General features: G+C 41.9%; 1 protein-coding gene across 1 annotated transcript; it reads left to right on the forward strand.

Annotated features, from left to right (window-relative positions):
* The first annotated feature begins 530 nt into the window (after nucleotides 1–530).
* On the forward strand, nucleotides 531–6,038 carry birc7 (baculoviral IAP repeat containing 7). The gene is made up of 7 exons (XM_023278667.3): nucleotides 531–1,221; nucleotides 1,774–1,873; nucleotides 2,964–3,045; nucleotides 3,196–3,241; nucleotides 4,053–4,262; nucleotides 5,463–5,528; nucleotides 5,681–6,038. Exons 1-7 carry the CDS (start codon nucleotides 729–731, stop codon nucleotides 5,878–5,880), a joined length of 1,197 nt encoding a protein of 398 aa, XP_023134435.1. The 5' UTR covers nucleotides 531–728; the 3' UTR covers nucleotides 5,881–6,038.
* The last annotated feature ends 8,956 nt before the right edge of the window (nucleotides 6,039–14,994 follow it).

The raw sequence follows: 14,994 nt of genomic DNA on the forward strand, positions 1-14,994 counted from the left end.
AAACTCCCATTCACTATAATTTTAACATCCCAAATTTGGCCAATGTGAAACTTATGCACACAATAAATACCACAAAGATAACACTGGTACCCCCTATATCTCTGCTTATTGTCTTATACCTCAAAGGAAAGAGTGAGCTTATTATTTTATGTTTTTAACCAGTTAAAACTCACATTTTAATTATTAATTTGCAAGTTCAGAATCAATACCTATGGGATAAAGCTGAAAAGGCTTTACTACACTTTAATTCCTATATGTGATGTAATCTGAATCATCTGAATTAATCCAGCATGCCACTAATGGAAATTTACCACAAAATTAAATGTATTCTCATGAGTTATAGGTTAAATGCCATGCATTTGTAAGCTTTAGGTTACCTTCGTGTGCTTATAACTGTTATTAATGGCTCTGTAATACCCCTTTAATTAGTTGTTAGGCCATTGCATGCTTCTGTAATGATTTTCATGTTGAGCCTTTTTTCCTAAGAGGCGGAGCAACATGGCATGTTCAGGCTGTCATTCATGCAAGGATCAATGAGCATACATTCTGGCATTCAGGGGATTTTCTGGAAAGCAGTCTCCTGTAGGCCGCTGTGCAGGCCCCCGCAGCTGATCATATTATTTCAGCTGGTGTGCTGCACTCACCTTCAGTAGTGCGCTCCACTATGGACCGCAAAAGGGAGGACTGGCATAGGACAACAAGGGAAAGGAAGACCTACATGCTGCAGAATGACGGATGACAGGAGAACTATGCTCCACATCCTCGAGGAGCCTCAGATGCGAAGAGAAGGAGAGAGGCTTCGAACTTTTCTTGACTGGCCAGCAGATGCACCTGTCACATCTGGAGACCTGGCCAGGGCAGGCTTCTTCTTTCTAGGCCCCGGGGATAAAGTTCAGTGTTTCTGCTGTGGAGGGATTTTAAGATGCTGGGTACACGGAGACAGTCCAGCTGCTGAGCACAAGAGGCATTTTCCCACTTGCTGCTTCATACTGGGTCGAGCTGTGGGAAATATTCCTCTCCAAGTTGGCTCCTCGGACTCTGTGGATGGCCAGCTGCTGAGTCAGCTCCAGAGGATGACGATGGATGACCAGGGAACAGCTGGACAAGCCGTCTACCCAGAGATGGAGGCAGAGGATTCCCGGCTCACCACTTTCCACAACTGGCCCACTGAGGCCTCAGTCCAGCCCGATGTTCTCGCCAGAGCAGGATTTTTCTACACAGGTACACAATGTCCTACTATAAAGTAAAATAACATTTTTACCCTGATCACCTTCTTTCTTTTCAGTTTTTGTGCAACACTGAGGATCCTTTAGTGTGTTTTATTGAAATATTCAGCACAGACCTAGTCCCTGCTAGAGTGACCCCTCTATGTGAAAGAGTTCGTAGTACAATTGTCCTGCTGAGTCATGATGTTGTGGACAGAACAACCTGGACAAAGCTGGGGCTGCTAAAGAAGTAGTACTCTACAGCTTCAGGCAAAACACAGGTTGTGAACACAATATCATGAAAAGAAATATAAAATAATGTCTTTGTGAAAGCCTTGATTTTTATACTGTGTCTTTGAAAGCTTAAATTGTCTTAATCGTAATTTTAACAGGTTGTAGTTTGTGCATGAGATTGATTCCTTGTACATTTTGATCAATGTATCTTTTTTTTTTATTTAGGAAAATATTGGGGTGTAAAGACAGTTTCTATATTTACCGTAAAGCTGCAAAGATCGAGTTGATCTGTGTAATTAGACCCTTTTCACAGTAGTTTAACACATTACTGCAGGTCATGGTGACAACGTCAAATGCTTCTACTGTGATGGAGGACTGAGGAACTGGGAGCCAGGCGACGACCCCTGGCAGGAACATGCCAAATGGTTTCCACGGTAACAACAAGATTTTCACAACAACATAAAGACATCAGCTGAATTTATTATTAGGAGTTTTATTTTGTATATAAGTTACTGTGCGAAAGTTTTTGGCATTTCTGCATTCTTATCTGTCATGCATTATCATGTGGGAGATAATGACCCCAAACATATAGCCAGAGTCATAAAGACATATCTACATTCAATTTTCACAACAATTTCTGTTTGACCATCTCTGATTGCCTGTAATTTTTATTGCATAAAATACATAAATACACAAAGGTATCTTTTAAATTTGAGCTTGATATATTAAACACTTTCAGAGATAAGAATGATAGGACGTTGCTTGTCGACACACTTTCAGCACATATTTTTAATGCATTGAAATTTGATTCAAAAATCTGCTATATAGCAAGTAGATAGTAATAGTCTCGGATTATGGGAGAGTCTAGATATGAAATAAAATTGAAGCCTTCATGAAATGTCCCATCTCTGATCACACATAAATTAAGAAAAAAATGATAATACAGAATTCAACTAGTTATATTTTCTGAACAGCACGTGAATGCACTGTACAATAATCCATCCATTATCTATACACCGCTTCATCCTCATTAGGGTTGCGGGGGGGCTGGGGTGAAGGCAGTGGACACCCTGGACAGGTCACCAGTCTATCACAGGGTAGTCAAACAAGCACACTCACATTCAAACCTCATGTGCATGGGTTTTCACGAGAACCTCATGAAAACCCATGCATGCGCAGGCGGAACATGCAAACTCCATACAGAAAGATTACAGGCCAAGGTGCGAACTGGGATCTTCTAGCTGTGAGGTGACAGTGCTAACCACCGAGCCACTATACAGCCCCTACATGACAATAATACAAAACAAAACAGATAGATAGATAGATAGATAGATAGATAGATAGATAGATAGATAGATAGATAGACAGATAGACAGACAGACAGACAGACAGACAGACAGACAGACAGACAGACAGACAGACAGACAGACAGACAGACAGACAGACAGACAGATAGATAGATAGATAGACTGGTTCATATATTTTTTGCAGATTATAAAGCAGCCTCTTTGTGTGCTTTTTCAGATGTGAGTTCTTAATCCAGTCAAGAGGACAAGACTATATCAGCAACATACAGGATGCTCATTTCCATCTGGGTGAGACTGTGGTGAGAACCTTATTCCTCTTGTCTCCTCAGGATCTGCAACAGAATATTAAAGTCATTATAATCACATATTAATGAGTGAAAGTTTGTCATTGCTGCACTCAAATGAGTCACATTTTTCTTTGTCGATTCAAAATGTCAAATCTTTTCTAGGGAGGATCACAGACTTCCACAGGCAGAGATATTGGCTCCAGAAACGGTAAGTCATATGAAACAAGGAAGAGGATGATCATTATGTATGTAAGAACCTGAACAAATGTGACTCCTGTCAAGCAGACTTTAATAACAATACAGTGGCCTCACGCTCTGATGCCTGCAATTATCTTTGTATATCCGGCATTGCAAAGAATCAAAGTGCCAGAATGCAGTCTTACTTGTTCACACAAAAGCGGAAAGGATGAGCAAACATTTTGAGTTGCACAGCAGGTTGCACAAAGAGAGAAAATAAAGGCTGCAACTACTTTATTTAATCATTTTTATCTCAACCTGGGCGTAGCCCTTTGGTTGAAATAGCGATTTGATGGATAGGAGCATACTTTGCATGAGCTGTACTTGAAAGTCTCAAATTAGCTACTGAGTAGATCTTCTTTGGAGAAAAGGTGTTGCATTTTTTTGGTTTGCAAGGCTGCTGAAAATTAAATTAATGGATGTTCAATTATCTGAGATAATGTTTGCTAGAGGATTGCAGTAATTAGGGAGTGCTATGGAAACCATTTGACAATTCGTCATGGTTGCAGGACAGTTATGAGAGGGAAATTATTCCATACAATGAAGGAAGCCCAATTATAATCCATTTCAGCACACATACAGAGGAGGTCTGTGCTCTGAAATTCGTGATATATTGGCAGACAAAGGTAAGCTGCACAATTACTCATTCATTTGCCCACTTTTCTTGCATATTGTATAATACCTCCCACTTGGACAGGTGTAAAATTGACATGGCACCCGGTGAATGGTCACTACATTGCTTCTCTTATTTTCCTCACCTCTCCCTTGATCTCATCACCCAGATATGGTCGGAGGTCTGGGGGCGTCATCAGTCATGCTTTCTCCGGTGGTGCAGACTGTGTTGCAGATGGGCTTTGAAGCCAGCCTGGTGGAGAGTCTGGTCCAGACCAAGTACCTTCTGACAGGCCAGCATTACACATCTGTATCTGACCTGGTTACTGATGTACTGCAGGCAGAGGAGGAGGACAGACAAAGAGGGCCACAAAGCAGAGGTAACAGCCATTGGTGGAAAGCATATTTACACAAGCACTGTGTTTTCCTTGAGTAATCCCATTTTCTGCCACTTGGTATCTCTACTCCACTACTATTCGTAGGAAAATTCTGTCTTTTCTCCATTATTATGTCATTATATGAAAGCCAAAGCGACAATCTACTATTTACATAACATGCCCAAACATAAGACATGCCAAAGATTAAATGAGTGTTATCTTTTTTTAAAAAAAAATTTAAATCTTTTTTCATGAGACAAGACAGTGTCTTGTTGGGGCTCCTGGTCATATTTCAAATGCTTAACAGTTTCAGAGAGATATTTTTCTTTAAACTTCTTGGATAGTTTAATTTAACTCCCAAATTGAGATAAAGAGAGGTAAAATTATTCAATATATCACACTGTGCCATTATTATAAAGATTTGTACCTTTTTTCTTCTTTCCTATACTGTTTTAACTACCTTCTGACCCAGAAGGTTGAAGGACATAAACATGAAACTGTGATGTAAACAAGTCTAGCTCCATGTTGACCAACCACAAATAAAGTTATGTTCCCAAATTGGCAAATCCATTTCAATTATATCACAAAATGTATAACTTGCCTGTCAAGCGTCATTTTTCTACAGAACCAGTATTCTCCTTTGGATACTTAAAGTACTATTTGTGAGTTATACTTTCAGGCTTTCAGTTAAGCTTTTAAAGGCAGTATTTTTACTTCATTCCTCCAACAAGAGGAGTTGAGTTGGAGGTAGGGCTCCAGTGCAGTTTGTCAGTTTGTCTGTCAACAGGATTACACAAAAACTAACGAGCTGAATTTCAGGAAACTTTGCAGCAAAGAGGTGAAACAGGAAAATAAGAGACTCATCACATTTTGGCACAGATCCCTGTCACTTTCTTAACAATGATTAAAACTGCAAGATAGGGCATTTGCATTGGCACAGGTGGAGAAATTGCTCTCCAAGTGCCCTTCCACTTAGTTATTTCTTACACAACTGACAGCTACTGAAATTGTCATTTACTGCAGGAAACCTTTTCCAATTCAAACCACTAAAAGACCCAGTCATTTTCGAAGACTTAAAATATGCTTGTATAGCTACAAATTTTCTAATATACTCTTGAGGAGTGTTACAATCGTGTTCCTATGTCAATGTCAAAATGAATGTCTGAGTTCATAATATGCATGGTTGACTTTATTATTCTTCAGAGCCAGATGTGAGGCAGGGTTCCAGTGCAGGAAATGTGAGGACACAGACACCCATCAGAGAGAAAGGTCAGTGTTCAATAACTCAATGATTTGCAATAAAAAAAAAAAAGCTTTCTGTGTTTTTCTTGTAGCCATACAGTAAGGCTACTCTAAACACATTGAGTCACATAGCCTGACTTGAACAAATCGTATGTGTGTGTCTGCATTTTCTCCAACAGTGAAAGATCCGAGTCCAGAGGAGCTGCTGAGGCAGCTGCAGGAGGAGAGGACCTGTAAAGTGTGCATGGACAAGCTGGTGTCTATTGTCTTCATCCCCTGTGGTCATCTGGTGGTTTGTGGTGATTGTGCTGCCAGCCTGCGTCACTGCCCCATCTGCAGAGCTGTCATCAGAGGCAGCGTTCGAGCTTTCATGTCCTGAGGCTGTAGTGAAAGCCACCATTATACAGGTGTTGCACGAGTGGCCTTGAGTTATCCGCTGCACTCAGTTTCCTCTTGTACTGATGAAAATAAAGAGTGCTGGTTGCTTGTTTTGTCAGAGTGTACAGATTATTTTCTACAATAAATATTTTAAGCTGCTCCACTTGTGCACTGTCATCAAGATATATTTATTTTTACCCCAGCAAAAATGCAAACTCAATAACATGCGAGCACTGTTCCCTCTAAGCTGCGCGCGTGCGCAATTGCGCACTGCTGACACGGTCTCCGCGCACAGAAAATCTGCGCTGCGCACAAAAAAAAGAATCCAACCTAAATTGTAAATAAAGTAAACACGTAGCAATTCATTCTGTGCTATTCTTCAATGTGAGTCAGTGATAGGGGCTTTCGACCAAAGAGCACCAGGTGCTAGGTTGGTTCAAAGTTGAGAGCCAGTGCTTTTTTGGTTCAAATCTCGTGCCGCCCCAGAACTGGTTTGTGTTTCCATTTGGAAGGAGCAAAGTTGGAGCTGCGTTATTGCGCCACCACAAAACGTGTGTACGTCACTGCGTACGTAGCCGTTCACAGCGTTTGCACCGTATGGAAACCCTCACAACAACAATGGAGGACTTCATTGGAGTGGTGTTCATGGCTTTGCTAGTGTGCCTTGCCATCGCTGAACAGCAAAACCTTCTGTTAGGGGTTAACCATCGGCGTCGCCGTTCCAATGCCCGGCGATCACGTTTGAGAAGAAAGGTAATTATCAAAGACGTTTGGATACTTAACAGTAAACGTGTTAGCGTTAGCTTAGCTACTTAGCTTCGACTACGCTTGCATTTATTACTTAGCGGTTAAACACGCGCAATAAGTTGATGATCATATCTATGTTTATCTTTTTAGATGTTTTTAGATGTCACCCCGCCCCCTGCCCGTGACATGCTCGGCTCTCAACTCTGGCCCAGCAACGAGTTGATGCCTGAAATAGCCCCAGTTTTTGGAGCCCGCAGCCGCAGCTCCGGTGGTGGAAAGACAAAAAAACGGCGCCACGTCGGGCACCGGCTCCGACTCCGAACGGGCTCCACCCCAGTCGAAAGCCCCTGTGAGTGACCGGTGACTGGCTGCTGCAGCCAATGATGCGATTCACATACGTATTTACCATAGACTGTATATATAATGGTATTTACGCAGCTAATCAACGTCAGGCGTCCTTATGTGCAGCTACCGTTGTTCTCATAGATATGAATGAGTAGATAGGACACGCCCTCTTTGAGCTGCGTGCTACAGCGAGGCTAAGCTAGTGGGGGCAAAGTTTCAGTGCATTCCGTTGATGTAGACAGCATTTAAAACGGAAACAACAAGTATGCCGTCTCACTGTGCTGCATACAGTTGCACACTGTGTCGTACGATTGAGACAAGGAAACCTGGAATGACTTTCATAGGTAAGAATAGTTTTTGGCTCTTTTTTCATTATGAAACCTTGTTGAGAGCTTCCAGTCTATGAGAGCTAACTAGTTAGCCACTAGCAAAACGCTAAGGCGAGCTAGCAGCTTGACAACCAAAAACCAGCCGATTAATAGTAGCTGTAGTATAGTTGTACAAGCAGTAGTAGTAACACTAAAAGTACAAGCAGCAGTAGTAGTATAAACAGCTGTTAGAGTCGTAGAAGTAGTATCAGCATTTGTAATAGTATTACAAGTTGTAGTAGCAGTGCCAGTATCACCACTACTACTAGTAGTGGTCACATTGCTATTACTACCACCAATACTATTGCGCCTGCGTGAGAACGGCTGCACGTCTGTCTGCTTGGCTGTGTGTTGGTGCTTGTTTTTTTTATTTCTCTGATTTCTACTAATGCAGACCAGCATTAATAGACTCGTATATTCGAAAGCAGAGTTGCTGACACTGGAAAACAATGTTAAGGCTGGTGTACGCCATCTGATTCCACCGGAGCTAAGGCGGAAGTACCGGGGTTGCCGAGCCCGTCGTAAACACAAGGCAAAAATGAAGGCTAGAATCACCAATCGGACGCTTTTTAAACCACCTATCCCTTCCGTTGTCATGGGGAATGTTAATGCATTGACGAACAAGATGGATGAGCTTACCGCGCTGATTGGGAGCCAACGGAGCTACACCGAGGCTAGTCTGCTCATCTTCACGGAGACGTGGCTAACTAGCTACGTACCGGATGCTACAGTGGACCTACCCGGCTTTTCCGTCGTGCGAGCAGATCGGGACCCCGATGCCAGCGGGAAGAGCAAAGGTGGGGGACTTATTCTGTATGCTAACCAGCGATGGTGCCATCCTAACCATGTGACTGTTAAAACTGCGTTATGCAGCCGGGATTTGGAGCTACTGGCTGTTAGCATCAGACCGTACTACGTACCACGTGAGTTCTCACACGTCATCGCGCTCTGTGTTTACATTCCTCCGAGGGCGGACGCAGAGGCGGCGCGTGAGTCCATTTACAACATCACTACGGCTCTTCAGTCCCAGCATCCTGATGCGTTTTTTCTCATTTCTGGTGATTTTAACCATGTAACCTTGGACACTACTCTTTCTTCCTTTCACCAGTATGTCAGCTGTCACACAAGGAAAAATAGGACAATAGACCTGTTGTATGCAAATATTAATGATGCATACTCAGTCTCCCCCCTTCCTCCTCTTGGTAAATCGGATCATAACCTGGTCCACCTGAAGCCCACATACACTCCACTTGTAAAGAGGCAAATTGTGACAACTAGGCAGCTCAGGAGGTGGTCTCCTGAAGCTGAGGATGCACTCAGAGACTGCTTTGCCACAACAGACTGGAGTGTATTGGTGGATTCATATGGGGAGGACCTTGAGGGGGCAGTGGGGTGCTTGACAGACTATTTGAACTTTTGTGTGGACCAGGTGGTGCCTGTTAAAACAGTGAGGTGTTTTGCTAACAACAAACCATGGATTACTTCTGAGGTGAAGAAAGTCCTGAATAAGAAGAAGAGGGCGTTTGGGAGCAAAAACGGTGAGGTGTTGAGAGATGTGCAGAAGGAGGTGAAGATCTGCCTAAAGGGGGCACATGAGGCATACAGCAAGAAGCTGGAAAAGCAGCTGAGTAACAACAGCATGCGGGAGGTCTGGAATGGTATGAAAACCATTACAGGCTGTAGCGGCAAGGGTCGTGTGGGTTGTCCGGATCTACAGAAAGCCGAGGAGCTGAACACTTTTTTTAATCGTTTCAGTCTCCCCATGACCACTGGCTCCACCCCACATCCCTCCTCTGCTCCTCTTGACCATCACCATCCTGCTTCTCCTGCACATGGCTCTCTTTCGCTCTCACGTACGCTCACCACTCCCACCTCGACCCCATCGCTTCCCACCATTACAGCAGTGCAAGTGACAACTGAGCTGCTACATCTACACCCTAGGAAGGCCGCAGGTCCGGATCAAGTCTGTCCACGGCTCTTGAAGGCATGTGCTGCTGAGCTTGGAGGACCTCTACAGCAGGTCTATAACCTGAGTCTGCGGCTGGGGCGAGTACCCTCACTGTGGAAAACATCTTGCATCGTTCCAGTTCCAAAGAAGGGCCGCCCTCAGGAGCTGAATGACTACAGGCCAGTTGCGCTTACATCGCACTTGATGAAGACACTGGAGCGTCTGGTCCTGCAGTTCCTGCAATCTCAGGTGCAGCTGGTAAAGGACCCCCTCCAATTCGCCTATCAGGAGAAGGTGGGGGTTGAGGATGCTGTCCTCTACCTTTTACACCGTGCCCTCGCATACCTGGATGTTGGGGGGTGCACGGTGAGGATGCTATTCTTCGACTTCTCCAGTGCTTTTAATACGATTCATCCCAGCCTTCTCCAGGAGAAACTTAACATCATGGCTGTGGACCCCTACCTCGTTAACTGGATTACGGACTACTTGACCAACAGGCCACAGTTTGTTCGAGTGGGGGGTGGCAGGTCCTCAACACTGACCTGCAGCATTGGAGCACCTCAGGGTACGGTGCTGTCGCCCTTCCTCTTCACCCTCTATACTTCAGACTTTCGGTACAACTCAGATACATGCCACATGCAGAAGTTCTCTGACGACACTGCAATTGTGGCATGTATCTGGGGAGGAGAGGAGGGTGAATATAGGGACCTGGTGAAAGACTTTGTGGGTTGGGGTCAGCGGAACAACCTTCAGCTGAACACCGCTAAAATAAAGGAGGTGGTGCTGGACTTTCGCCGGGCACCCTCCTCTCTGCAGCCCATCGGAATTAATGGATTTGCTGTTGAGATAGTTTCCACCTACAGGTACTTGGGGCTGCAGCTGGACAACAAACTGAGCTGGTCAGCAAACATGGACTCTGTATACAAGAAGGGGCAGAGCAGACTGTACTTTCTTAGAAGGCTGGCTTCATTCAGGGTCTGTTCTAAGTTACTGTACATGTTCTATCAATCCATTGTGTCCAGTGTCCTTTTTTATGCTGTTGTGTGCTGGGGGGGCAGCGCTAAGAGGAAGGACATCCAGAGGCTGAACAGGCTAGTGCGTAAAGCTTGCTCTGTGGTTGGACTGAGTCTGGACTCTGTGGAGAAGGTGGTGGAGCAGAGGACACTCTCTAAAATCAGGGCCATCCTGTCCAATCAGAGCCACCCCCTGAATTCGGTCTTCTCCCATCAGAGGAGCACCATGAGCTCCAGACTCCTGTCACTGAGGTGCTCCACTGAGAGACTGAGGAACTCTTTTGTCCCACGTGCCATCAGGCTGTATAATGCAGCCATTTCAGGAAGGAGCAGGAGAGGAGTGCTGGAGATGTCCTGAGCATTGTTTTGCTGTGTCTGATAACTTGCACATTTCAGTGTTGTTTTAATTATTTATTTATTGCATTTTTTAAATGTGGACTCTATCTTTTATCCTTGTTCTTGTTCTGTGTCTGTGTGGATGTGAGCAACAGACTGTTGTAATTTCCCCCGGGATTAATAAAGTACTTTGACCTTGACCTTGAATACTACCAACAGTAGTTATAAAGCCTAACTCATGTATATCCAGATTACCATCTATGTTCTTCCTCCAAACCCATTTTATGATTAGGATTACAGGCAGTTCTTTAGGACTGCTCTCAAATAATTGAAATGTTACTAAACAAGGTTATACTTATCAAATTAAATAGCTCTGGTCTCCAGTATATTGGCAAATTCGGTTCTTTGTACTTAATTTATGAGCATGATTTCTTTTTAATATGTTGTGTACAGACTTAATTACTTCTCTGTCTACTTTTCTTACTCCATGTAGGTTTCCCAGAGACTATGGGTTGAGGAGGAATTGGAAGTTTGTCGGCTTAGACCTGGTGTCATTCCATCAGTGTTAAACTTCCCGGCTCATCTTGGAAGAGTACGTGCCAGAAAGACCACGACCAAGCAGCCTTGAGATCTTAGGCAGCGTCTCCCTGAGGTGGGTGTCGACAGTGTTCACAGTCAGGTCTGTGGTAATGCCGTCAAAAAACAAAACTGAAAAAAATGTAGATTATAAATCAACATGTAACCAAAGCACTCTGTGTATAATGCCATAGTATAGGATGTAGTTCAGAAAATGTCAAAGTATAGTATGCTTTACTCAAGAATACCATAGTATGGCCTGTAGTTCATAGTACAGCATGTTGGCAAGAAAAAAAAAAAACATAGATTATTATGTGGTTCAAAAATTGTAAAATGATAGGATGTTGCCTAGAATTGTCATGTATGATATGTGGTTCAAAAAATGTCATAGTGCAGTATTTTGTCAAAATAGTATGTAATTCAAGAAAACATCAGAGTAAGATAAGATAAGATAAAGTTCTTTATTTCTCCCCACGCCAGGGGAAATTTACATTGTTACAGCAGCTTATGTAACAGTAGACATAGTGATAAGAATAAAATAATAATAGAACAATAGTAATAATATTTACAATATATACAAGGGTGAGAGATGAGGATAAAGTGGCTTAACAGAAAAAATAAAGTTTAAAAGTGCAAAGGTGTGCAGTGCAAGAATGTCTGTTTAAATTTTATGGTTTGGGGTGGTAATGATATAGTCCAGCTTATGTTAACATCAGCCAGTGATGCTGAGAGTATAATATGTCATCTAAAAAATGCCATAGAATAATAATTCATTGCACAAGTAAAAGTATAGTAATTTTTAAAACTGTTCGAATTCTTATATGTTGCTTAAAAAAAAACAAAAAAAACTAAAACAAAAAAACGTCAGTAATATGTCAATTAAAAAAGTCTATAGTATAGCATGTCGCCCAACAAACATCATAGTATAGCATGTCGCTCTAAAAACGTCACAGTATAGCCTTTAGTCCACATCTGTCAGTAGGTGAGGAGCAACACAAAAACAGTCCAAACGCTGGTTTCCAGAGGGTTAGACGAGAATTTATTTGAAAGAGTAAGTTTACAACAACACAACATGTGAGGGGGTTAAAAACAAATGGCTGTTAGTAAAATAAAAGTAAATCAACAGAACTAAAAGTGAACTTCATGTTGACATTGATGGGCATTCCAACCAGGAACAAAGTAAAAGATAATCAATATGAAAAAAAACTCTTCCTGTTCACCTCTTAAAACCCAAAAACACACCGCAGTAGCACCCTAAACTAAAGCTACCAATGGGTTCCCTGTTTTCCTTTCTGAACAATTCAAAGGTCCCTCTCTATCTCCCCACACATCCACCAACCACTGGAACACATCTCCAAAGTTCTGCAGGGCCAGCTCAGCTTCCCCTCAGAAGAAGTGCCACCACCTGCCAGATGAAGGAGCCTTTTGAGAGGCAGCTGGCATCGTGATTGGACTGTACTTTGGTCTGTTCCAATCCAGCTTCAGCTCCAGAGACGGCAGGCGGGACGAGTCAACGGAGGCCGAGTGGATGAAGGCATGCAGCTGAGTACAATCCAGAAAAGAACAGAGGAGGAGTGCAGTGGCCCAGGGCCAGAACAAACAGAGTAGCATCGTATGTCTCTTAGAAAACATCATAGTATAGCCTTTGGTATGAAAAAACGCCATCATATACATCGTATATTGTACAAATAACAAGTCAAAGGAAAGAGACATACATTGTAGAATTGTAGTAATTGTGGGCTGACTGGCCTTGGCAATGGTCGTCGGAATGTGAATAACACTGACCACACCTCACAGAGGTTATAAGCTGAGGCAACATCATCCACCACCAGAACTGAAGAAACCTCTTGGATGAGAGGTGCAACATCTTCAAGGAACCTTCTTAAAGTCCAGTTGGATTGATTTAAACAACTTTGGATGACTGATTTACTGATTATCAGTATTTTATTTTTTACTGATTGACGGTAATAAATACATTTAAAAATGGTGCTACTTTGGCTCTGAACCTTTATCTACCTGTGGTCGCTCTGTCTTCTGGAGTGATTTGATTGGTTATACGTCACGAATAAAACTCCTTTAACTTAACAACTGTAAACAAAACAAAAACGTATCAACAAATTTTTCTGTTAGAGTTTGTGTTCTTCTAAGTTTAACTCCAAGATTTTAAATACTTTCATTTACTGCAAATGAATATCTACTCCAAATGTCTCACTAATAATCATTATCAGCCTTAAAAACCCACAAAACACCCCTCTATACTCGACCACACTTAGTACAGTCCGGTTCCCCCTTCTATAAATCTGCTTGGAATCATCCACTTCCTGTTTGTCAAAGTGGCCTTCTACCTGGACAGGTTTTGTTGGAGCTCATGCAACAAACATTTTGGGTAACTGCACTTTAATATGGATGGATGACACTGAATTAGAGTCTGTTTTAATGAGACTGAGTTAAGATGTGTAGCTCTGTCATTAAATAGTAAATTATTTCTCTGAATTCACAGAGAAAAGTCTGAAATGTTTGCTAGGTTAGCGTCCCACATGTACTTTGGCTCAGCTAAAGCTAACTCTCTCCAACTTCTGGATCTCTTGAGTTGCTTGTTGTTAAAATATCTTGCTAGAGGTGCTGAAGCTCAGAAAGTCTGAGATGTTTGTTCAAAATAAGCTCATTCTCAAGTCTTATCTGAACTCTTTTGTTTGAACTTTCCCCAAACTTAGGAGTTAATGACAGAGCAGCACATCCAGACTCACTTTCATTATGTAGAGATTAAACTTCAGTGTCATTCGTTGATGTTAAAGTGCAGTTTTTCAAATGTTTGTTGCACATGCTCCCGACCAAACCAGTCCAGGTGGAAGACGATGTGAAGAGAAAGCTCCAGAGGATGAATATCACACATTTACGTTGGAAATAAATGTCCTTTAATTTGACATTGTCATGCAAATGATGTTCAGATCTTTGAGTGTTTTGTTGATGTTGGTTTCTAAATGTTTTTTGACACTCGGCCCCAAAGATTAAAACCTTCTACGGCTCACAAGCTGCAACAATTCACACATTATCAACTATCTTTCTGACTAAACTAAGATAAAAAGTGAAAAACTACCCGATTCCTGCATCATGAATGTAAATCTTTTTGCTGTTTATGACAGTAAACTGAATATATTTGGGTTTGACATTTTATAAACCAAAACAAGAAATGAATTACTGGAGAAAACAATCAACAGATTAATGGAAAAAGAAAACGTGTTTTCCAACATATATGGCTGAATTACTCCAACATTACAAGATACATACAATTTGAATTCAATTTTATTTATATAATGCCAAATACAGGTCAAATTGTCTCAAGACACTTTATATTTTTTGTCATTTAAAATATGACAAAGTAAGAAATTTAAACCTCTTGACTAATCCAATTTATTACTTGGTTTTTAAGAGACTAATCGACAACTAAAATAACTTTCTCTACTAAAACTAATAAACATGATGTCAAATAGAAGGAACAGTTTTAAATACTGCAGTCCCATGATGACAAGAATAAAGTTTGTCAACAAAAACTAAATCTGCTGGTGGATTCCATTAAAGTCCTAATAAATGATAATAAAGTGTGATACTAAAGGTTTGTGGTGCTAAAAATGTCAAAGTAAAGATATCAAGTTGAACATCTGGATGGAGGTTGATAAAGTTGACCTTCTTTCATTTCTCTGGAGCCGACTCCATGGATTTTATGGATGGTGGTTAAAGACCTGCTCTTCTAGTCATCTTTCTTCTAGTCGCTGTAAAAAGTC

This window comes from Amphiprion ocellaris, chromosome 8, assembly GCF_022539595.1.
Source record: "Amphiprion ocellaris isolate individual 3 ecotype Okinawa chromosome 8, ASM2253959v1, whole genome shotgun sequence".
In the NCBI taxonomy this organism is placed as follows: Eukaryota; Metazoa; Chordata; class Actinopteri; family Pomacentridae; genus Amphiprion; species Amphiprion ocellaris.